We start from the raw sequence: 24789 nt of genomic DNA, 5'->3' as shown, positions 1-24789 counted from the left end.
GGACATTGAATGAGCAAGAGAGAAGCGTACTCGTTGTGTACGTGACTTAACTTTATTGTGGGGGTGGGGGAAGTTTTCACACAAGATTCCTCCACAACTACGCTAACGTTGCCACGACACCTGGGGAAAGGGGGGGTCAAAAGTGACCTCGTCATAACGGGAGGGGGCAGCACGTTACAATGGCATCGTTTAAAAACAAAGCCACCCGCTTGTTACACGGACGGGCAACTACAGCTACGGTGGTCGGGTGGGGAAAACAAAGCACGCACGGAATTTACAAAATACTATGGATTTGAAGCTCTCCTCCGCAGGTTCAGAGAGGTGTTCTAACCACCCACGGCATCTCATTTGCTGGCGGCTGAAACGCACACTTGCCGCTGGCTTCAATTTCAAACTATTTTGCTTTGCTGTACGGAATAACTAAAAGACAACACATCGTGATGGAGGTAAGCGAGGAAGGCCTACACAATTCACAATGCTTGGTTTAAAAGGGCTTTCGTCGAAAAAACGACACGTACAAAAGTTTAACCGTGCCTGCGTCAGACAAAACACTCAGCCGATTTAGTCGTTTTACATTTTAATGCTGGGTAGGGTTTGGACAGGGAGGAGGGGAATATAAAAAAAAATATTTAGCGGTTAACTTCCTTCGGAGCTCATTCCGGAGCTGCTGCTCTGGCACGGGTGAGCTCCGCTCCTCACCGTGCTGTGCCGACGTACTGGACATCTTTGCGGACGCGGGACAAGCAGAGCCACGTTTGTCCTCACCATTCCGGTTTCGCTACGGCCGCTAGCCGGCCAACGCTACCATTCCTACACTTCTGGTCATGAACTCTTGTTGTTGTTGTCGTCCGAAACGATTCCGAGTCGTCGTAATGAGTGGCACTTGAATATAAATCCTGGGGAGGTGGGAGTGGTGGTGGTGGGGCGGTGGTGTTTATTATTGACTGGTAAGGGACCCTTCCTCTTAAGGGCACCGGCGTGGCACGCACACAGGGAAACGCCCACCGCACGGCACCCACCGCCTTTGCTCCCCCCCGACGCTCCTCCCTCAGGCGCTCGGTTTAGACTCCTCCAGCTTGGGCCTGGCAGGCACAGCAGGCAGAGGAGACAGCGGTGTTCATCAGAACCACGATGGCATTATCATCGCCGACACATCGCACGCAGGGTCCAAAGCGTCAAGTGGGCCAGCAATTAACAGCACCATCAGTTGTTGTAGATGGGAGTCGACACGTTTGTTGAATTGAGCAAGGTTATTATTATTATTATTACGATGAGAACTTGTGAAAAATAGGCGATGGGAGGGAATTCCACTGTGCGAAACGAAGCAGAACGAGACGTGTGTATGAGACGTGGCGTGACCTGCGGTGTGGTGGTTTGAGCAGGTTAGCGAGTGGGTGGTTTGGTGAGAGTGTTGTTGACCTGCAGTGTGGCTGGTGGTGGTTGAACACGGCGAGAAAGAGACGAAGGAGTCAGTGGGTGGAGGAATCAACAAGGAAAGTTTACGGGAACAGGAACCATGGTCGTAGTAGTGACGGCAGAAGAAGGAGGCGACTGACTGAACGCCGCCCGCTCGTGAGAGGGCGCGACCCCGCCGATTTCCGGATCGATCGCGCCTCTCTGTTGGCACCGTGCCACCGTGCCACTCACCCTTTAGCTTCGCCCGTCTCCGCACTGGGTTCTCTGGTCTGCTCCTCTTCTTTGGGCTCTGCAAAGGAAACCACCCCATGACACACGGACACTGAGCGCGCAGCCACAACGTGCCGGGTGACAAGCATCGCAACACGGCCATGGACACCACACGCGCGCCCGCGCGGCAACAACTCGAGCAGGTTGTTGTCATCTGCAATTAAAAATCCCTCGACCCCTCCGGCGGATCATCGCCGACACACGCACCGCGCGTGACCTTACAATTCCCCCACGCACGCCCCCGCCTCACCTGGCTTCCTCTCATCCGCGACGGGGGCACTGGGCACCTCGGCCTTCTTCTCCTCCTCCACCTTGGGCCGCTTGATCTTCTTGTAGTTGGCGGCGTTCCTCCGGCCGCCCTCGCCCTCGTCCTCGGAGTCGGAGAACTCCTCGTCGCACGCGATGCGTTTGTCCGACGCGCGGACTTGCGTTGTTCCGACGAAAAGAGGAGCGCATAAATTAAAACGACCTTGCCTGAGCCAGCCCCATTAGCAGTGCCGGCTCGATAGTCTCGAATCATCGAGCCACCAGGCACTGCCCAGATGAAGGGCACTGCGGCTGCGTGGCGATGGGAAGTGGCCATGCGCGTGTGTGTGCGCGTGTGTGCGCGTGTGTGCGCGTGTGTGTATTAGGAGAATTTGTGCAGCTGGAGATTCCCGCTCATGACCAACAACAGTGACGGATTATCTGAACCGGTCCTGGTTCTCCCCCTAGGTCAACTCAGCCTCAGATGAGTACCTGGTGCAGTGTGTAAACATCGCCACTGGGGAGACAGAAGTGGCTGGGCGTGGCGCTGGCCACCCACCCCCTCGTGCGCCGTGCCGGCCTTCATAGGTGCTACTCGCTAACAGCGCGTGCCCCAACAGTCTAAAAAGCCTATAGGGGGGATATTTGTCTTTGTGCGAGTGTGAGACGCACTGGAGATTCGCTTGTTGGGGTCCTCCTCTTCCTCGCCGCTGTCCTCGGGTACCGCGTCCTCCGGGATGGCCTGCATCTGCACGCCGGGCGCGTGCGGGAGCATGCGCAGGTTCTCAAACAGCCGCTGCCTGTGGGAGAGGAACACAAGCTGAGCGGGGCTGGTGGGGGGTGGTGGTGGTAGTGGGAGGTCCACGCTCATCACAATGGGGAGGGGGGGGGGCAGTGGGGCCGCTGGCTGGGGGACTCACTTGATCTTCTCCAAGTACTCGGGTGTGTTCTGGTTGGTCATGTTCGAGGGGCTGATGTGCAGCTTGAAGTCCGGCCCGAAGTACTCAAAGTAGTCGTTATAGGGCAGCTCTGATGGGGGAGGGTGGTATGGGGGTAACACGGGGGGGGGGGGGGGGGGGGGAGATTCACCGCGCTGTCCACAATGCGCGCACTGCTTTGACGGCGATTGCCGAACACCGTGGCCGGGGTCGTTCACAGCGAGGATTTCGGTTTGCTTGCGTCGCAGGTACAAGAGGAAATGCGATTACAACCCTTACTAATTGGCTTTGTGGGGAGGTGGCAGCTTTAATGACACATTCATATATTTACGCAATTAAACTAAAAAATAGATTATGGATAATGGTCGCGAAAGTCTACGTATTAAACTGCAACCCTTGCTGTTGTATTAATAAATGCTGCCACTGTCAAATGCCATACACGAGTTCCTCTCACTCGTTGTCATGCACGGTGTAAATATGGATTGTTCACTAGATTTCTATTGTACATAGAACTGGTCACTTCAAGGGACCTCCTTTGCCAGTACCAAAATGCATTTATTATCAGAGTATGTTTTTTGTTTGCATTCTGACCACAAGTATTGTGGTTAATGCAGCCATGATTCCTTGTAAAAGGTTTCAGTTGGGTGTTATAACATCTTAACACCTATATTCTTGGTTCTTTCGGTAAAGTCACGTAGAAGGGAAACAATAAAATAATACAAATATAAAACAATAAAATTCTCACGACGTTTCCACTGCAACACAAGCAATCATCATCAGGTGTGAAAACCACAACAAGAAAATTTGAAAAAAGTGGCGGTTATTTTTAACGTTAGCACCACGGAGAGCGATTTGAAAGTTTGTTCAGATGGACGAGTCCATCTATGTTCGGAAAAGAGGAGGGGGGAGACGAAAAATAATGAATGCGGTCTGAAAGCCACCTTAAGCGTGATCAATCAATTAAGACCCGAAATGGTTTATCAAATCCTTCCAATGATTGCTAAGCCAGAATCCATCTTCTCGGTTGAAATTGTCTCTGTGTTTGTATATGTGGATAGCCTCATGAACGAAACTCTCATGGTAGCCAGATGGCTTGCAAAGAACCTCTGTCTTGGAGAAGTCAATGTCATGTGAACCTACTGAATTATAACAGTGATCTGCCACGGCCGGGGTAATGGTCCTACCGTGTTTCAGGTCTGCTTTGTGTTCAAGAACATAGATGGACTCGTCCATCTGAACAAACTGTCAAATCTCTCTCTGTGGTGCTAACGTTAAAAATAACCGCCACTTTTTTCAAATTTTCTTGTGCTTTTCACACCTGATGATGATTGCTTGTGTTGCAGTCGAAACGTCGTGATCATTTTATTGTTTATATTTTTATTATTTTATTGTTTCCCTTCTACGTGACTTTACCGAAAGAGCCAAGAATACGAATCCCTGCAGTCATGAAAGCTTTAAATCAAAATCTTAACACCTGTTTGTTGCCATAAAAAAGGGGGAAAACCTATTCTCATAGGACTGGTCCTTCATAATTGTACTTATTTTTCATGTTTATATTTCCCAGCTTTTATTCTCTACCTCTGCAACCTCTCCCTTCCCGTGTTACGTGCTCACTACTGTCGTATCAGCCACTTTGGCCGTGTCACCATTCAAAGAGAGCTTCTCAGCTCAATGGGCCATGCCACAAATAAACCGACTGACTTGATGGAAATGGTTTTGCCGCACGTACAGAAATGCTTACAGCGGTAGTGCACATTGCAACGTTAAGCGTTTTGAGAAGTGAAGGGAGCTGCACACAGTGGTGTGACGGATAGCAGTGCACTGGACTCGCCATGCAGAAGTCGCAAGTTCGATTCCATCTCCTGGTGGCGGTAGTTGAAAAGGTGCAAGATTTTTAACATGCCCTCCCTCTCTGCCTGTGTCCACCCAACAGAATGGGTTTAACGGTTAGTCGAACGATTCCTGCTCACGGCCAACACCAGTGACGATTATCTGAACCAGTAATGGCCTTCTCCTGGGTCGTCTACCTCAAATGAGTACCCGTGCGATGTGTAAACATCACCAATTGAGAGACAAAGGCGTGTTGGGCATGGTGCTGGGCAGCCACCCCTTCTCGCGTTTCGTGCCAGCTACTCGCTAACAGCACTGCCCCAACAGTCTGTTAAGGCTGCACGAGGTGGGGGAGGGGGCAGTTGGAGGGGGTGGGGGGCACCGTTGGCGATGTCGCTGTCCAGAGCCACGGCCGTCTCGAAAGTCCAGCAGCGCGCCACATTGCGGATGGTGTAGCCACCGCCGCCCAGCATCAGCAGCGGCAAGTTGAAGCTCTTCATGAAGTTGACGCACTTGGCGTGGCCTGCAGAGACGAGCGACGGACAAGAGGATGCGTTCTTTCGTGTTGAATTCATCAGAAGAAGAGTTCATCAGTAGAGTTGCTGAGCATAAGCACAAGAGCTCTGGAACGCCGAGCAGCCAGAGTCAGCATAGCGCTGGTAAAGTTATAATGGGTAAGAGAGTTTTACACGTTTCTTGAATCGCGTTACCAGCTGGTGAATCCAACTTTTGACAGGGGCCCTATTCGCACGATCTGTTCGCTCTCCCGTGCTGCCGTTCGCCGGGAGGTTAAACCTGGGTGCGTCCCGCCCGTCCGCTCACCCTTGATGGTGAGGTTGAAGCAGCCGAGTCGGTCGCCGGTGAGCGAGTCGGCTCCACACTGCAGCACCACGGCGCTGGGCTGGTACATCTCCATCACCTTGGAGATCACCTGCGTGGCGAGGGGAGGGCACGCACACCGTGCCCGAGTGAGGCTCACAGGAGCTGCGGGTTTTCCCGGGGCCGTTAAGCGACAACCAGCAAAAAACGGTGACGATTTGGAACCGGTAATAAGAAAATCAGGAACCGCTCGCCGGGGCGCATGGGTCCATTTCACCGCAAAAGCGAAAACCGATCGACCGGCGTCACCGCGTGAAGATGCGGAAAAAGGGGCCCCCAGCAGGCGGCGGACGGCTCACCGGCTTGAAGATGGCCTCGTAAGATTCGTCATCGATGCCGTCGCGCAGCGGGAAGTTCACCGCGTAATACTTGCCCTTCCCGGCGCCAATATCCTGTTGCGGAGTTGTGGTGGGGGTCACAGGTGCACGCAAGGTTAGCGAGAGCTGGCACACGTTGTTTAAAACCGCAGTGGCTGAGCACAGGCCCAAAAGCTACAGTCTCACAACGACATAAGATTTCCTCCCCACCCCACCCGTGTAGCCTTAACAGACTGTTGGGGCAAGTGCTCTTAGCGAGTAGCACCTATGAAGGCCGGAGCAGCAGACGAGGGAGTGGGTGGCCAGCACCACGCCCTGTCACTTTTGTCTCCCGAGCGGCGATGCTTACTACACACCGCATCAGGTACTCATTTGTGGCCGAGTCGACCTAGGGGGGAGGCCCAGGACCAAATCTTGACTTAAAGCTTTCGTGACGGCAGGAATTAATATTCTTTGGGTCTTTCGGTAAAGTCAAGTAGATAGGTTCAAAGAAAATAACAGGAAGAGCCTGACGACTAACGCTTGTGGTGCAATCAAAACGTCGTAGTTGTTTTGTTATTTTCTTTGAACCTATCTACGTGACTTCACCGAAAGACCCAAAGATTAGGCCCAGGACCAGTTCACATAATCGTCACTGGTGTTGGCCACGAGTGGGAATCCAACCCGGGTCGCGTGGCTCGTAGTGCGGTGCGCTAACCGCTGTGCCACCGCTCCCACTAACACAGAGTGACAGGTGTGCGTGCGGTTGAAGGTCAGGTCGTCTCACCCGCAGATCTCCCGTGCCGGGGAAGTACTCCCCGTACTTGTGGAAGGACACGGTCATGACGCGGTCCGTGGTGTAGAACGCCTCTTCCACGCCATCTCCGTGGTGAATGTCGATGTCCACGTACAGCACGCGCTGGTGGTACCTGCACGCAAGCAGAGAGGCAAAGGTGCCCCACGTAGCGTTAAAAGACCGTTGGGGCAAGTGCTGTTAGTGAGTAGCACACGAGGGGGTGGGTGGCCAGCACCAAGCCCGGCTGACTTTGTCTCCCCATTGGTGGTCTTTACACTCCGCACCAGGTACTCAATTGAGGCCGAGTCGACCTAGGGGAGGCCGAGGAGCGGTTCATATAATTGCTACTGTTACTGGTCATGAGCAGGAATCTAAATTGGGTCACCAAGCTTCGTAGCGCGCTAACCATTGCGCCGCCGTTCCCCACATCGCAAACACATCGTGACACGCGTACAAACTAATTACATCTTACACAGCGTGCAATTACACGATGAATATCACACGCAGTCACACAGGCAAATAATGACAAGGTGCGCACCGCCGGCTCGTACAGACCGTACCCTCGCCGTTACGGCTGCAGAAGTTGCGCGAAAAAAATTTCCGGCAGCAAAATCAACGTTGTGTTGTTTTACTTACCTGCCCAAGAGCTTGACTGTCAAACTCACCGAACGACGTTAACGACAAAGAACGTCACGTGCGGGTCGGTCATCCGTGACTGGGCCGAGGACCTTCGAAACTCGCCACTTGGCTTATGAACCCGGTTGAAACCAAGACTCAAACCAAGATGTCACCTGCACCGGCTAAGCGTCTCCAAACCTCCCCCCCCCCAAGCTGCCGAGCCACCGGGACCACCCGCACCGCTGCCTCAACTATTCGTGTGAACCGTATGGCGTTGGCTGCCTGCCTGCCCCCCCACCCCATCCCCCCCTCCTCACTTGAGCAGCTCCAGGATGGCCAGCACGATGTCGTTGACGTAGCAGAAGCCCGAGGCCTCGGACTTCTTGGCGTGGTGCAGCCCGCCGCCCCAGTTGACGGCAATGTCCGTCTGCTGCTTGTTCAGCTTCACGGCGCCGGCTGGGACGGAGCAACGATCGCGCACGCACAGTGTCCGGGCTCAACGCAAACATTTTCTTTGGTTCTTTCGGTAAAGTCACGTCGATAGAAAAAACAAAAACTCGCGACGTTTCGATCGCAACACAAGCAGTCGTCATCAGGCGGAGAGAAAATGGGGGTAAGCCTTGAACTGCAACTGTTTATAAAGGTTTAAAATGGGCATAGCCCAAGAGTCAGAAGGAGTGGGGGCCAAGAGCCGCGGAGCAGCATGAATGGACGAGGTGAAGTTGTGAATGGGCGTGGAGCTCTTGCTGAGCGGGGTAGTCCAAGTGTGTCAGCAGCATGGGCGGGGCAGCTAATGTTAATGTAGAAGACAAAGGGGGAGAGAGAGGGGGGGAGAGATAGGGGAAGAGAGAGGGGGGGGAGAGAGAGGGGGTAGAGGATATGGGGAGAGAAGGGGAGTAGAGATAGGGGGAGAAAGAGAGGGGGTAGAGATAGGGGGAGAGAGGAGGGGGGAGAGATAGGGGGCATTGCACCTCACTCCACACATCCACACTGCTGACGGTGGAGGTTGACAATTACAGATGGAGTCATAACCCAAAGTGGTTCATGACATCTTTCCAATGATTGCCAAGTTTATAACCGTCTTCATGGTTGAAATTGTGTCTATGTCTATACAGTGAGGGAAAAAAGTATTTGATCCCCTGCTGATTTTGTACGTTTGCCTATTGACAAAGAAATGATCAGTCTATAACTTTAATGGTAGGTTTATTTGAACAGTGAGAGACAGAATAACAACAAAAAAATCCAGAAAAACGCATGTCAAAAATGTTATAAATTGATTTGCATTTGAATGAGGGAAATAAGTATTTAACCCCTCTGCAAAGCATGACTTAGTACTTGGTGGCAAAAAACCCTTGTTGGCAATCACAGAGGTCAGACGTTTCTTGTAGTTGGCCACCAGGTTTGCACACATCTCAGGAGGGATTTTGTCCCACTCCTCTTTGCAGATCTTCTCCAAGTCATTAAGGTTTCGAGGCTGACATTTGGCAACTCGAACCTTCAGCTCCCTCCACAGATTTTCTATGCGATTAAAGTCTGGAGACTGGCTAGGCCACTCCAGGACCTTAATGTGCTTCTTCTTGAGCCACTCCTTTGTTGCCTTGGCCGTGTGTTTTGGGTCATTGTCATGCTGGAATACCCATCCACGACCCATTTTCAATGCCCTGGCTGAGGGAAGGAGGTTCTCACCCAAGATTTGACGGTACATGGCCCTGTCCTATGTCCTTTTGATGCGGTGAAGTTGTCCTGTCCCCTTAGCAGAAAAACACCCCCAAAGCATAATGTTTCCACCTCCATGTTTTACGGTGGGGATGGTGTTCTTGGGGTCATAGGCAGCATTCCTCCTCCTCCAAACACGGCGAGTTGAGTTGATGCCAAAGAGCTCCATTTTGGTCTCATCTGACCACAACACTTTCACCCAGTTGTCCTGTGAATCATTCAGATGTTCATTGGCAAACTTCAGACGGGCATGTATATGTGCTTTCTTGAGCAGGGGGACCTTGCGGGCACTGCTGGATTTCAGTCCTTCACGGCGTAGTATGTTACCAATTGTTTTCTTGGTGACTATGGTCCCAGTTGCCTTGAGATCATTGACAAGATCCTCCCATGTAGTTCTGGGCTGATTCCTCACCGTTCTCATGATCATTGCAACTCCACGGGGTGAGATCGTGCATGAAGCCCCATGCCGAGGGAGATTGACAGTTCTTTTGTGTTTCTTCCATTTGCGAATAATCACACCAACTGTTGTCACCTTCTCACCAAGCTGCTTGGCAATGGTCTTGTAGCCCATTCCAGCCTTGTGTAGGTCTACAATCTTGTCCCTGACATCCTTGGAGAGCTCTTTGGTCTTGGCCATGGTGTAGAGTTTGGAATCTGATTCTTTGATTGCTTCTGTGGACAGGTGTCTTTTATACAGGTAACAAGCTGAGATTAGGAGCACTCCCTTTAAGAGTGCGCTCCTAATCTCAGCTCATTACCTGTATAAAAGATAGCTGGGAGCCAGACATCTTTCTGATTGAGAGGGGGGGTCAAATACTTATTTCCCTAATTAAAATGCAAATCAATTTATAACATTTTTGACATGCGTTTTTCTGGATTTTCTTGTTGTTATTCTGTCTCTCACTGTTCAAATAAACCTACCATTAAATTTATAGACTGATTATTTCTTTGTCAGTGGGCAAACGTACAAAATCAGCAAGGGATCAAATACTTTTTTCCCTCTGTATATGTGGATGGCTTCACGAACAAATCTTTGTTGATAGCCAGTAGGCTTGCAAAGTACCATCGTTTTAGAGAAATCAATTTCGTGTGAGCCAGCCGCATTAAAATAATGATCAGCTATGGCAGAAGTATTGGTCCTACCGTGTTTCAAATCCACCTTATGTCCACAAATACGGTCTGAGACATGTCGCCAAGTTTCCCCAATGTAACTGCTGCCGCAGATACAGCTTAGTTTGTAGACAAACTATTTATTTTCATTTTATTTTCTATCTACGTGACTTTACCGAAAGAACCAAAGAATATGAATTCCTGCAGTCACGAAAGTTTCAAGTCAAAACGCAAACATTGTTTGTGTGTTTTAATAAACTGTTTGTGCTCGCCCTCATGGAGGAGATACAAAATGCATCCCAGTTGGTTACTGCGCGCGGATTAAAGCGTGTTCGTGCGTGCGCACTGCTGTGTCCTACAGCTGCTGCACATACCAGCCATCTCAGTCAGTCAACTCATGGGCACCTGGGTCGGTCCTGTGACCTCCTGCCAGCGAGCCTTCCGACACTTCACGTGGCCTCAAAAGTGCATCTAGCGTGGTGCAAGTGCCGTGATTAACGGCGGTTGATGTTATACTGCTGTGAAGCTCACCCACAGAGCCGCCAGTGGACAGCTGGCAAAACTCGTAAAGGCCGTCAAACACCGGGCAATCTTCTCCCACGTTAACTGCCACACACACAAAACAAATCGCCATGTTATGGACCGGTACAAATAATTATTTTTATACAGCATCATCCATGCAGATTGCATCGTTACCAACACTAGAGCAGAATTTGTATTGCGTACCGTTTTTGCACGAAGGCGGGGGAAACAACAGGCAAGCGGGAAGGCAGCCAGCACAAACAATTTCCCAAGCTTTGTGGTCCTATATTTGGATATTTTACAAACTTCATGACTGGGTTTTTATACATGAATTGATTTCGTAATATTTTAAACTTCTTTTTTCATTGTTTAATAATTTCATGAATCTAGTACCATCGTAAGAGGGTGTGCAAAGATATGGGTGTGAGAATATGCGGGAGGGTAGCGATTAGCGTGCTGCGCTACGAACCCAGCGACCCGAGCTTGATTTCCGCACATGGCCAACACCAGTGACGATTATTTTATGAGTTCTGGGCCTCCCCGAGGTCGACTAAGCCTCAAATGAGTACCTGGTGCAGTGTGTAAACATCGCATCAGGCCGGGCGTGGTGCTGGCCACCCACTCCCTCGTGTGTGTGTCGGCCTTCATAGGTGCTCGCTAACAGCACTTGCCCCCGAATTCTCAAAGGCTACAGGGGGAATCTTTGTCTTTGTGTGTGCGGCGTGCATGTGCTGCGATGCTCACAGCGCTGCATCTGCTTGCTGTATTCGGACATGTTGTCCGGGCGGATGGAGCGCAGAAACTTGATGTAGTCGTCGCTGTGGTACTTGGTCATTTCCTCACTCGTGGCCTTGTGCGGCCTCTGCGAGAGGCCGAGCGACGACAGCATCGTCAGACACACGTGATGACGAGCAAGGGCACCACACCACACATATACACACAGCAAGCCGCCACCACCACCACAACTGGCCCAGAACACGCTCCGGGCGCCAGCATGTCACACCATCTGTTTACGCACTCATGCGACAATCACCCAAAATATATTTTGATGTTTTTCCACTAAGTTTACAACGAATGGGTTTTTTTTCGTAAGTTTGTCCAAGTCAACCTTCATTCGAGCAACTGAATTGTATTTCATACTGTTTATATACACAAGCAGTCCCCGAGATATGAACGTCTGACTTGCGAACATCTGGAACTAGCAAACGAACCGCCATCAGATGTTATTGTTTTTAACCATCCGACTTGCGAACGTTCGATCGTACTTAAGAACCGCGGAGGTATCTACTTATGAATGGGTCTCAAGGACTGCCTGTACCCTCGGCTATTTTTTACATTTTCTGCTTAAGGCCACAGTGTTATTGATTAATGTTTTGAGCTTTTTGTTGTCAACATGAATGTTATGAGACCGCCGTGAAAGTTTGGCGACGGCTTGGCAAGACCTCCATCCAGCAGTGGGTAGATCAGGCCAGTTACAAATGAAGATCGCCGCCACATTTACTCGCAAACATTTACAAACAGAACGAAAGCAGCGACACTGCTGGAACAATGCGAAAGTGTGGCCGTGACATGCAGTGGTCAGCGCGGTATCTCCGAAAGATTGTTAATTGTTCCCGGTGTCCCACAAGCCCTGCACCCACTCACGTATATTTCCATCTTGCGGTAGAGGCCATAGTTTAGCAGCAGGTTGTGGGTCATGCGGATGCGGTGTGGCTTCATGGGGTGACCCTGTCCATAGTAGTAGTTTCCGATGTCACCTGCACGCAGTGAGGGCACGACGATTGCAACGCAAAAGAGGGCACACCCATTAGGGTCTTTAAAACGGTAAAAGACAGGTTACCGGTTTGTCGCACGGATAGTGATATCTCGAAAAAGAGCACCACAGTTTTACATTTTTAACAGCGAAACAGAAAGGGAGCAGCACACCGACTTCTTATGAAAGAAACGTATAATGTAATCTAATTTATAGTTCAATAAAAAAAATATAATAGTCAACGTTTTGGGCAATAGCCCATCTGCCTATGGATTGACTTTGCCACCCCTCCCCACTCCTGTTATGTGCTATGAAGATTAGCCATTGCCCTAAACGTTACCCAGATATATATTTTTATCTTTCAAGGCGAAATTGTTATTGACGAATGTGTTGACAATATACCGTGAGTGAATCAACTGTGATGACGACACATTACACTAGCCAGGCAGCGGATAGTGTGTCCCTGGCTCCCCAAGGAAAAACTAGGACAGCAAGTGGACGAATGGCCATTTGTTACCATCTGTGGGGGGATAGAGAGTTACTCCCTCACGCAATGCGTGGGGCTTTCTCCAGGTGCTACGGTTTCCTCCTACTTGTATAACTCATTGGCAGCTTAAAATAAAAACCCAATGAAGGATCCTCCTGACGAGTCCTACGCCTCAGTCTGGCTTTCCTGGATAAACAAGATATTAGAGGTCGCGAGGTCAAATCCTGGTTAGGAGTCGACTCAGCCCATCATACTCTTTGGTTCTATTCGGTAAAGTCACGTAGGTAAAAAAATAAAACAAAAATCACGACGTTTCGGCCACAACACAAGCGTCCTTCATCAGGTGAAGGGATCAGGCTGTCTCGAGGACAGCGCTGGAGTGAAACACAGCCACGCTCAGACCGCGACCTTTAAGCTTTCTGAGGAAGGTCAGCGTCTCGATGAGCTGTGACTTCTTGTCCCGTTGTCTGTAAAAAGCTCTAATAGATAGGTGAAAGCCCTCCCCGTTGAGGTTATCAATTCTAGATTTAAAGCTTTCGTGACTGCAAGGATCCATACTCTTTGGTTCTGCCCATCATCCCTTCCTCAGGGGTCGATAAAATATCAAGCACCTTGTGGGGCAATGAAGGGTGGTTGTTCTACGGATGGACTCGCCTCTGCCCTACAAATGCGGATTTATTTTTCCCACCACTAGCCCTGCAGTGCTGTAACACGGGAGTTTTGGCACACCGATGTTTGAAAGCTCATTCGAGCTGGAGACAATCACCGGGCAGGAGGAAACCACTCGAGGTCTTTTCATGAGCCGAGCACGGCTGATGGCGAGAAGAATTGACTGTAGGGCCCCCCATTTTGAAACCAGGAAGCACGAACGGCCAGCCAATTAGCGCCGTGTTTATTATAACTTCTAATCCGCCGCCAGGGGGAACAGTTGATTCAGACAAAGACAAAACGATCGCTTAACGTAGAATTATATATATATTTTTAAACATCTGTACGTTACCCGAATATTTCGTTCGTATTTAAAAGACTCATCGATGCCGAAGATAATCAAACTATTCACGAGCGGATAAATATACGCACATTGCCGATGGCTGCCGAACAAAGAAATGGAAATTCCACATTCTCTTGACGGGGACTCGTCCATCCTTAGAATTTTTACTTCCTTCATGACTGTACAAATAGTTGTTTAACATCTTCACTTCCATAAAAAACACACACATAGAAGAGTGACGAGACGCTGGAAGTTTGAGTTTTTATCGAGGGGATTCATCGTCGCGGACTAAACAAAGAGCTTCAATGGCTCTCTCAACCTCTCTCGAACCTCGCATCCACCTCGCACACAAACTCAACCACCAGCCGCCCCGCGAGTCGGAACGCGCGCACAGCCGCAGCGGACCTCGAAGCACCGCTCCGGGGACGAGGCCGCGAGCAAGCGTGCTCGCGGCCTAGCCCACCACTCGACGGCACCACCGGCCTCGGCTAGATTCCCCGCCGGGCTAGGTGCGAGGAGCGCGGGGGAGACACCAGCGCCAGGACGGGTCGCGCCTCGGTCTCGTATATTTTCGTTTCCCCCCGCCGCCCACATCACCCACCCGGCGCCCCAGAAATTCGCGGGTGGGCGAGCGTGCGAGTGAGTTTACGGAGTGCGCGGACGGGCGCGTCGCCGTCGTTTTACCGTCGTAGTAATAGCACACTTTTCTCTTCGCGCCGATGTGAGGGAACGCCATGTTGGTCCTGGGCAGGGTGACGTCACGGGACTAAGTCAAGGGGTGGAGGGCAGCGGAGGAATGGGCGGAGGGCAGCGGGGGAATGGGCGGGGCCAGCGTAAAAGGGGCGGGATCGCGACGGAAGAGGCGTGGCCATAGTTGGGGGGGGGGGGCGGAGCGAGACGTTTCCCCCAATGTCTCATTATTGATTTAGAGCTTTCGTGACTGCAGGCATTCATATTCTTGGGTCTTTCGGCAAAGTCACGTAGATAGGTTTGTTATTTTCTTTGAGTCTATCTACGTGACTTTACCGAAAGACCCAAGAATATGTCTCATTATTATTCACAATTGAGGTTTTTTTTGGGTTAGATCTCGTAAATATAAAAATGTGTCGCTGAAACCCGCCACCACCCGACACAGCCAATTAGTAATGTGTCACGTACAGAACGTGCCAATTCGTTGCTAGTACAGCACACCGGTGTTGGAGAGTATAAACCCACTACAACGTTTACAATCTGATTATCGTGACGTTACTTAGTTAAAGATTGCAAAATTAACTAAATCAGACAAGTCGCATCCTTCCCCCTTATCTGCCCCACCGCATAAGAAACGACATTCATTTGTTTTACACATCCCACCAGCCACACGGCTTTCTGGCAGTGCGGTGCGGGACGTGCAAAAACCTGGCCCAGTTTCGACATTCTGGGTCTCATCAGCAGCCGTGCTTGCTGAAACCAATCACGATTGCATTATTTGGTGATGCTGCTGCTGCGTTGGCAGTCGTGCACGAGCACAAAAACTCACAACATTCATCAGAAACACTGAGGCCTTAAATGGAAGAAAACCAAACATTATCTAATTGTATAACTCACTCGAATTGCAGTCAGGGTGATCGATACCCCAGCACTCACCGATTCACTCGTCACTCACTCACCAGCCACCTCCCTGTCACACTTCTGTGGCTACTACAAAGGTCACTTGCTCCCATGAACATCACTCATCTCGTCTACACCGCAGGTCACAACAACACACTCACCCACTCACTCATCCACTCACCCAATCACCCACCTACTCAACCCACTGCAGGTCACAACACACTCAACCACTCATCCATCAATTGCCCTACTCACCCAGTCACCCAATCACCCACCCACTCATGCACTCACTCACCCACCTATTGACCTACTCACCCACTCGCCACACTGCAGGTCACAACACACTCACTCACTCATCCACTCACCCAATCACCCACCTACTCACCCACTCACCACACTGCAGATCACGTCTCTCTCCACATGTTCCCTCGCTCTGCTCCGCTCTGGAATCCCCTCCTCCCATCGCTCAACCCAGGATGCGCGTCAACTCCCGTTGTATTACACCTTCAGCCGTGCCGTTTGCTGCTGGCCGCTTGGTGTTGTCAGCGCTCGTGCAGGTGAGAGGCAAATCGTTGTGGAGTTAATGGACCGGGAGGGCTTGCGATGACGTTGATGGGGGTGGGTGTCTACATCCAGCAGTGGATTGACCATGGCGACCGCTGCTGATGAACAACCAACGCAGGCGACTTAACACCAAACAGGGTTTATTAACAAGCGTGCCTCTTCCCTTCGTTATGCAACAATCGTCCGATAATAACTATAACAGTTACAGGTAAAAGATTACTCCATTTAGATATTAGTATAAATCCCAATAACCATAAATGCATGTTTTTTTTAACCATATCCCCTTGGTCACAAGCTTGTGACCACGGTGAGTCGACAGAGATCCTCACTCGCAGCAGCAGCAGCCTTCTTCATCAATGGACTCAGACTGCGGCTGTCATTTTTTCCCACTGCAGACCAAACCCAGGCCATATTTCTCAAGTCAGCACGACTAGGTCTATTATCAGACCTGTGCAGTATCCTGTGATACAGCTCAGCGTACTGTAATTGAGTGGGTGGGTGAATGAATAAGTGAATGAGTGGGTGGGTGAATCGGTAAGTGATTGAGTGGGTTGGTGAATCAGTAAGTGAATGAGTGTGTGGGTGAATCGGTAAGTGAATGAGTGGGTGGGTGAATCGGTAAGTGAATGAGTGGGTGGGTGAATCGGTAAGTGAATGAGTGGGTGGGTGAATCGGTAAGTGAATGAGTGGGTGGGTGATTCGGTAAGTGAATGAGTGGGTGGGTGAATCGGTAAGTGAATGAGTGGGTGGGTGAATCGATAAGTGAATGAGTGGGTGGATGGGTAGGTGAGTGGTAGGGGTCACCACCTTTTCCACTGCAGGCCAAATCCAGAACGTCACAAACTGTACGGTGTCCTCTAGGGGTAGAGTTCTACACAACACCGGCACCACCAGATCTTGGTGATCATCAACGCCCGCCCCCACCAGAACGCAGCCCGGGAATTGGCATCTGCTGTGTTGTGTTGGTGCCGGGAGTTTTTATTTTGCCAGCTAAGGCCCACTAAGCTAGTAGCTCTTTTTCAGAAGCGACCTGGCCACAAATGATAGCCTAACAAATTGGCTTATCATCGTGTGAAAATGCATAGCAGCCAAATACTCCAAACGCGCGATGTTGATTCGAAATGTGGAGGGGAAAACCGGAGGACCCGGAGAAAAATCTCCACGACCACGGGGAGAACATGAAAACTCCAAAAATACAGCAGGCGTCAGGGTTGGGATCAAACCCACGACCTCCAGTATGCCAGGCGAGGTAGTGAACATCTCGCCACCGTGGCGATTGATGAGAACCGAGATCTGGTGGTACCGGTGTTGGCGTGTTGAACTTTACCGCAGGACGGTGGAGTTTGCGATAACCGATCTCGTGCCGAGTGAGCGACTTATCCGAGTTGCCGTCTATGGCGGAAATGGTGGAATTCCTGGGTGCGCGTCAAATTGTCGAAGTAAAACGCTTCATTCGTGGGGGAGGGGAGCCTGGAATCGCCTAAATTAAGTGGTGAAAATAAAACAAAGTTAGAGATGCAAGTCACCGGCGACCGGGCTGAGTTACCGTCGACTAGCTAGACTCGAGAACCCAGTTCCAGTCCCGGATGGGTCACGTGGCTGGGCGGCTGGAACGCGACTTCAAGAAGCTCCGCAGTTCCCGGCTCTGCGTCTCGAACGCGACCATTCCCAAACCCTCGCCTCCTCCCTCCCCTCCTCCCTCGCCCCCTTCCCCCGCACGTCACCCGGCCACCCCCCAACCCACAGGTTGAGTTGAACGAAGACAGACGAAGAAGATCCCACGCCCAGCGGGAGGAGCGCAAGGCGGTGGAGACGGGGTCAGGTGATGTCTTTGTGCCGCGGGGGCCGGTGGAGATTCCTCACCACGCACTTCACCATCCACTCGATCCCCTCGTTCACGCCGTCCCTGTGAAGGCAAAAACCGCCACCCCCCCCCACCGTGTAGCCTTAACGGACTGTATGGGGCAAGTGCTGTTAGCAAGTGACAGCACCTGTCAAGGCCGGCACGCGACGGGGTGAGTTGGCCAGCACCACGCCCGGCCACCTTTGTCTCCCCCTGGTGCGATGTTTACACATCAAGATGGCGTTCAGCCACTGCGCCACCAAGGTCGGCAAGAGGGACTGCCTGGTATGTGTGATTGAGTGTTGGCTCGTGGCCAACGCTCAATCACGCACACACTCACTCATGTTTACACATCGCACCAGGTACTCATTTGAGGCTGAGTCGACCTAGGCCCATGACGGGTTCAGATAACCGTCACTGGTGTTGGCCGTGAGCGGATATCGAACTCGGGTGGCCGGGGTTTGTGGCGTGGCATGCTAATTGCCATGCCACCGCTCCCTCCCTGCACGCACGCACATGCACGCACACACACAAAGAAACAAAGGTTCCCAGTGTAGCTCACACAGGATGTCGGTGCAAGAGCAGCATTTGTGAAGGCCGTGATAGGGCGCGGTTGTGTGGCTAACACCACGCCCGGCCGCCTTTGTCTCCCCAGTGCTGGTGTTTACAGGGGTGGGCGGGAGGGGTGGTGAGGAGGCGGGCGTTGTGCTCACCCGGTGAGCGCCGAGCTGGGCTGCACCAGGCAGTCCCTCTTGCCGATCTTGGTGGCGCAGTCGCTGAACGCCGTTTTGATGTCGGGCACCGTGAGGCAGCCCTGCAGCCGCAGCAGCCGCAGCAACAACAACCACAACAATCACGACAACAACCACAGCAATCACAACAACCACAACAACCCGGAGGAAACCCATGCAGAGAACAGGGGGAGAGAATTTACAAACTCCACACACTTCCTCGCAAAGACAAAGATCCCCTGTATAGCCTTAGCAGACTTTTGGGGCAAGTGCTGTTAGCGAGAAGCCCCTAAAATGGCCACACAAACTCTGGCAAACATAGTCACTCACCCATACTCTCGCCGATCCACATTCACACTCAATCGCACATACACTCAACTCTGCAGAACAGGGGGAGAACAAACTCCACACAATCTAGCTCACACACACTCTCTCGATACACTCACACTCACTGTGCACAACAGGGGAACACACAAAACTCCACGCAAAAAGTCACCCGTGGTCGGGAATTGAACCCAGGTGCTTCTGGCTGCGAGGCTGGAGCATTGCCACAGGCGGGGGAGGCCACCTACCTCCATGTCCTGCTTGTTGGCCAGCACTAACAGGGGCACTCCATCCAGCGCCTCGCTGCTAACCATCTTGTCTGCACGCCACACACCGTTACCACGCAGAGCCTTTACCACAACGCGAGCGGCAGCTCCCACGCAGGCCGGCACGGCGCACGATTGGCCGGGTGGCCAAAGCCACGCCCGGCCACCTCCGTCTCCCCAGTGCTCATCGTGTTTAACACACACCGCACTGTGTAGTGATTGTGTTTAACACACACCGCACTGCGTAGTCATCGTGTTTAACACACACCGCACTGTGTAGTCATCGTGTTTAACACACACCACACTGCGTAGTCATTGAGTTTAACACACACCGCACTGCGTGCTCATCGTGTTTAACACACACCGCACTGTGTAGTGATTGTGTTTAACACACACCGCACTGCGTAGTCATCGTGTTTAACACACACCGCACTGTGTAGTCATCGTGTTTAACACACACCACACTGCGTAGTCATCATGTTTAACACACACCGCACTGCGTACTCATCGTGTTTAACACACACCGCACTGCGTAGTCATCGTGTTTAACACACACTGCACTGTGTAGTCATTGTGTTTAACACACACCACACTGCGTAGTCATCGTGTTTAACACACTGCACTGTGTAGTCATTGTGTTTAACACACACCACACTGCGTACTCATCGTGTTTAACACACACCGCACTGTGTAGTCATTGTGTTTAACACACACCGCACTGCGTAGTCATCGTGTTTAACACACACTGCACTGTGTAGTCATTGTGTTTAACACACACCACACTGCGTACTCATCGTGTTTAACACACACCGCACTGCGTAGTCATTGTGTTTAACACACACCGCACTGTGTAGTCATTGTGTTTAACACACACCGCACTGCGTAGTCATTGTGTTTAACACACACCGCACTGTGTAGTCATTGTGTTTAACACACACCGCACTGTGTAGTCATTGTGTTTAACACACACCGCACTGCGTAGTCATCGTGTTTAACACACACCGCACTGCGTAGTCATTGTGTTTAACACACACCGCCCTGTGTAGTCATTGTGTTTAACACACACCGCACTGTGTAGTCATTGTGTTTAACACACACCGCACTGTGTAGTCATTGTGTTTAACACACACCGCACTGTGTAGTCATTGTGTTTAACACACACCACACTGTGTAGTCATTGTGTTTAACACACACCGCACTGCGTAATCATTGTGTTTAACACACACCGCACTGTGTAGTTATCGTGTTTAACACACACTGTACTGCGTAGTTATTGTGTTTAACACACACCGCACTGCGTGCTCATCGTGTTTAACACACACCGCACTACGTAGTCATCGTGTTTAACACACACCGCACTGTGTAGTCATCGTGTTTAACACACACTGTACTGCGTACTCATTGTGTTTAACACACACCGCACTGCGTACTCATCGTGTTTAACACACACCGCACTGCATACTCATCGTGTTTAACACACACCGCACTGCGTACTCATCGTGTTTAACACACACCGCACTGCGTACTCATTGTGTTGAACACACACCGCACTGCGTACTCATTTAAAGTCAAGTCGACCTCGGGGAGGAAACTATAAAAGGTTCAAATATTCACTGCCACCGTTTTTGGGCGTGAGCGGGAGTGGAACCCCGGGTAGCCGGGTTCATAGCGCGGTGAGCCAACCACTGACCTATACAGCTCTTTTTCAGAAGGCACCTGACCACAAATGATAGCTAAATGAAGTGGCCTATCATATGAAAATATATAGCAGCCAAATATGGAGGGAAAAATGGGAGGACCCAGAGAAAAATCCACGCCACCATGGGAGAGACACGCAAACTCCAAATATACAGCAGGCGTCAGTGTCAGGATGGAACCCACGACCTCCTGCATACCAGGCGAGGTAGTTAACATCTCGCCACCGTGGCGCCCCTCGGACACACACACGCACACACAGAAGTACAGACACACACGCACACACAGAAGCACAGTCACACACACAAGCACAAAGATATCCCCCGAGTGGCCTTCAACAGACTGTTGGGGCAGGTTGCTGTTTCGCGAGCGCCCATTAACGTCGTCGTTAATGGGCGCTCGCGACTTCTCCGTTGATTTTAGGCCATCAAATATCAAAGCGAAGAATGGAACGCGTGCGGCAGGCAGCCTACGGCTCCGGCGGCACAGCAGGGCCGGCATCCCCAAGTCGCGGTGCGTGGACCGCCGCCGGCGCCGGCGAGCGCGGTCGGGGACAGACTCCAAGTGTCCGTCTCTCGAGAGGCAGCGGCGCGCCGTGGGCGCTCGTACCGAACGCGTCCCTCGACTCCACGAGGCGCCCCTCGTCCACGGAGTCGATCAGGTAGATGACGCCGTGGCACTCGGCAAAATACTGCACGCACGCACGCACACACGCACACGGACGCACGTATGGACAAACGGACGCAGATTCGCATATACAGCGTCCATGAGTGAGGACATTTGTGTGCGTGGTGAGTGCGTGTGGCGAGCACCGTGCTGACCTCACCTTGTCCCACAGTGACTGAAGCTCCTCTTGGCCGCCCAGGTCCCAGAACATGAGACGCACGGAGCCCACGTCGATCGTCCCGACTGCGCACACCAAAGACAAAGGTACCCCGTATAGCCTTAACAGACTGTTGGGGCAAGTGCTGCTAGCGAGCACCTATTAAGGCCGGCACGGCACACGAGGGGGTGGGCGGCCAGCACCACGCCCGGCCGCCTTTGTCTCCCCAGTGGTGATGTTTACACACCGCACCAGCTACTCATTTAAGACCGAGTGGAGCTAGAGGCGGCCCAAAACTGGTTCAGATAATTGTCACCGGTGTTGGTCGCCGTGAGTGGGAATGGAACTCGGGTCGCCGGGTTTGTAGCGCCCCCTACATTTAAGACTCTTTACTTTGGAACTGCTTGTCGTTGTGTTCAGTTTGTTGTCCTTCCTCCGCACCTCCGATTAGCACGGTTGGCTACGTACGGCGCGAAAGAAGTTCAACGCACGTACGGTGCAAGTTTATGTGGTGTGTGGTGAGTGGCATGGGGCAAGAGGAGTGTGGTGAGTGGGGCACGGAGTGTGGTGACTGGTGAGTGGTGTGCGGTGAGGGTGTGTGGTGTGCGGTGTGTGGTGTGGTGTGTGGTGAGGGTGTGTGGTGAGTGGTGAGGGTGTGTGGTGAGGGTGTGTGGTGTGTGTAGTGAGGGTGTGTGGTGAGTGGTGAGTGTGAGTGTTGAGGGTGAGTGGTGAGTGTGTGTGGTGAGGGTGAGTGGTGAGGCTGCGTGGTGAGTGCGAGAGTGGTAAGAGTGAGTGGTGAGTGTGTGTGGTGAGTGGTGAGGCTGTGTGGTGAGTGCGAGAGTGAGTGGTGAGAGTGAGTGGTGAGTGTGTGTGGTGAGGGTGAGGCTGTGTGGTGAGTGTGAGAGTGAGTGGTGAGAGTGAGTGGTGAGAGTGAGTGGTGAGTGTGTGTGGTGAGGCTGTGTGGTGAGTGCGAGAGTGAGTGGTGAGCGAGTGGTGAGGGTGAGTTACTGTTGAGTCCCACGGTGGTGGTGATCTTGGACAGGTTCATTGCTTTGTAGTTCTTGCTGAATCGAGTCTTGGTCTGCTCCAGGAACGTCTGCCAACAAACACAGAGACCCCCTCTATCCACACCCGCTCAAGCCTCCCGTGAACCACGTGACTCCCGTGTGACCACCCCCACTCAGAACCCCTCTCCCCGCCCACTGTGAAGACAGACGCCGCTCCTCCTCCACGCAGGTCCCTTCTCACCTCTCCCTACTCCCCCCCCTCTTCACCACCACCACCACCACCCCTCGCTCCTCCTGGAGCCTTTTTTTGAGAACGCATCTACCGCATAAAGCGAGGGGATAAGCTGTCGAGCATTAGTCACAATCCACTGGGAACCGGCCCACTGTCACAACCGCACGTGACATTACGTGTTGTGGCCCAAGGACCATTGCCCGAAACGTCGCCCATTATATACTACGAAGGCTACCGGCACGGCTCACGAGGCAGTCGATGGGTGGCCGCCGGTGGCTCCCGTGTGGCGATGTTTACCACGCCGCCGCACCGGGTACTCAGTTGAGGCCGAGTCGACCTAGGGGAGGCCCAGGGACGGTGTTGGCCGCGAGCGGCAATCGAACTGGGGTGGCTGCTGGGTTCGCCGCTAACCGCTGCGCCACCGCTCCCCCAGCCACGCAGGGTTGTTCCTGACGGGACTCACCGTCTTGCCCGCATTGTCCAGGCCCAGGATGAGCACGCAGTACTCGTCCTTCTTGAACATGTACTTCCACAAGCCCGACAGCAGCGTGTACATCTCGGGGATGCTGCTGCTGCTGGGACTGCTGCACCGCGCACAAAGACAAAGATCCCCCGTGTAGCCTGCGGGCAAGTAGCTCGGCGCACGAACAGAACAACGCCCGGCCGCCTTTGTCTCCCTAGCGTTAATGTTTGCGTTTAGTGTGTCGTCGTTAACGCGCACCTCCGCTCAGCACGGCTGGCTACGTACGGCGCGAGGTGAGGGTTTAAAGCCGAGTCGACCTAGGGGAGGGCCAGTTGAGAACGAGGTCACCAGTGTCGGCCGCGAGTGGGAATCGAACTCGGGTGGTCGGATTAGAAGTGCGGCGCGCTAACCACGGCGCCACCGCTCCTACCCACACATACAAAGCTCTCCCGTATAGCCTCGACAGACTTTTGGGGCAAGTCCCGTTAGCGAGTAGCACCTGTGAAGTCCGGCCCGGTATACGAAGGGGGGGGGGGGTGGCCAGCACCACGCCCGACCGCCTTTGTCTCCCCAGTGGCGATGTTTTACACACCGCACCAAGTACTCATTCGAGGCCGAGCCGACCTACACGCGCGCACACAAAACTAACGCACATTTCACTTGGTAAAGGCCGCTCTTCCTCCTCAGACGTGGCGTCCCATTCCTCACATCACCGTGACCGGCACCGCCGTCACCACCACGACCACCATCAGCAGCAGCAGCTCGAGTCGCTGTGAGCCTGTCGGGGGGGTGGTGGTGGTTGTGGTGAGCGCATCATCATCACCACCACCACGTGGAAGCGCTTCCAGGTCGAGAGCCGCGTCCGGTGACGCGACCCAGCGGGGGAGTTGGCGCGCCCCCTGCAGGCGCCGTCCCAAACACTCACACTCGCACCGACGTCGGGCCAACGTTGAGCCAACGTTGGACCAACCGTTCCAACCGCAGGTCAACGTTGAACCAACGTTGAGCTGGCCGTTCCAAGCACAGGCCAACGTTTGGTTAACTGTTGCAGCCACAAGCCAACGCTAGGTTGACGTTGGCCAAATGTTTTCTAACCACGTGCCAACGTTGAGCCAATGTCGGGCTAGGTATTCCAAACACATGTACCACCGTTGGCCAACGTTGAGCCAACGTTCCAACCACAGGCCAAAGTTGAGCCAACGTCGGGCCAGCGGTTCCAACCACAGACAAACGTTGGGTCAACTGTTCCAGCCAACATTTCTAACCACGCGCCAATGTTCGGGCAACAGTTCGTCCAATGGTTCCAACCACGTGCCAACGTTGGGCCATCAGTTCCAACCACGTGCCGACATTGGGTTAACGGTTACAGCCACAACCAAACGT

At 52.4% G+C, this 24789-nt stretch overlaps 2 protein-coding genes across 3 annotated transcripts; both read right to left on the bottom strand.

Annotated features, from left to right (window-relative positions):
* Positions 1-30: 30 nt before the first annotated feature.
* LOC116941742 (putative histone deacetylase 1-B) lies at positions 31-14678 on the bottom strand. Of its 2 annotated transcripts, XM_032953118.2 has the most exons (15): positions 14553-14678; positions 12282-12394; positions 11382-11499; positions 10647-10721; positions 7607-7745; positions 6663-6804; positions 5879-5971; positions 5523-5631; positions 5083-5223; positions 2853-2961; positions 2605-2732; positions 1937-2110; positions 1648-1705; positions 1020-1082; positions 31-120 (listed from the first exon to the last, which is right to left on the bottom strand). In XM_032953118.2, exons 1-14 carry the CDS (start codon positions 14602-14604, stop codon positions 1049-1051), a joined length of 1485 nt encoding a protein of 494 aa, XP_032809009.2. In that variant the 5' UTR covers positions 14605-14678; the 3' UTR covers positions 31-120; positions 1020-1048. The 2 variants fall into 2 exon arrangements, with proteins under 2 accessions (XP_032809009.2, XP_032809008.2); XM_032953117.2 differs by having other exon boundaries at positions 31-1082.
* A 1467-nt stretch (positions 14679-16145) lies between these two features.
* On the bottom strand, positions 16146-24276 carry ARFRP1 (ARF related protein 1). Its single transcript, XM_032953127.2, has 8 exons — positions 24060-24276; positions 23407-23527; positions 22713-22800; positions 21708-21790; positions 21491-21572; positions 19169-19239; positions 18579-18679; positions 16146-17928 (listed from the first exon to the last, which is right to left on the bottom strand). Exons 2-8 carry the CDS (start codon positions 23497-23499, stop codon positions 17841-17843), a joined length of 606 nt encoding a protein of 201 aa, XP_032809018.1. The 5' UTR covers positions 23500-23527; positions 24060-24276; the 3' UTR covers positions 16146-17840.
* Positions 24277-24789: the final 513 nt, after the last annotated feature.

Source organism: Petromyzon marinus, chromosome 12 (genome assembly GCF_048934315.1).
Source record: "Petromyzon marinus isolate PM22_M1 ecotype Great Lakes invasive population chromosome 12, UKy_Petmar_22M1.pri1.0, whole genome shotgun sequence".
NCBI classification, from domain to species: Eukaryota; Metazoa; Chordata; class Hyperoartia; order Petromyzontiformes; family Petromyzontidae; genus Petromyzon; species Petromyzon marinus.
The sequence above is the reverse complement of the archived record's forward strand: the minus strand, read 5'-3'. Positions and strand labels throughout refer to the sequence as shown.

Coding starts and splice junctions, on each gene's coding strand:
- LOC116941742 (XM_032953117.2), bottom strand. CDS start 14,604: ATGGCGTTCCCTCACATCGGCGCGAAGAGAAAAGTGTGCTATTACTAC. Junction 5,972..6,662: donor CCGGCACGGGAGATCTGCGG/GTGAGACGACCT, acceptor ACTCCGCAACAG/GATATTGGCGCCGGGAAGGG. Junction 2,962..5,082: donor GGACAGCGACATCGCCAACG/GTGCCCCCCACC, acceptor CTCCCCCATCAG/AGCTGCCCTATAACGACTAC.
- ARFRP1 (XM_032953127.2), bottom strand. CDS start 23,499: ATGTACACGCTGCTGTCGGGCTTGTGGAAGTACATGTTCAAGAAGGAC. Junction 22,801..23,406: donor TGGACAATGCGGGCAAGACG/GTGAGTCCCGTC, acceptor GTTTGTTGGCAG/ACGTTCCTGGAGCAGACCAA. Junction 19,240..21,490: donor GGAGTCGAGGGACGCGTTCG/GTACGAGCGCCC, acceptor TGTGGCGTGCAG/ACAAGATGGTTAGCAGCGAG.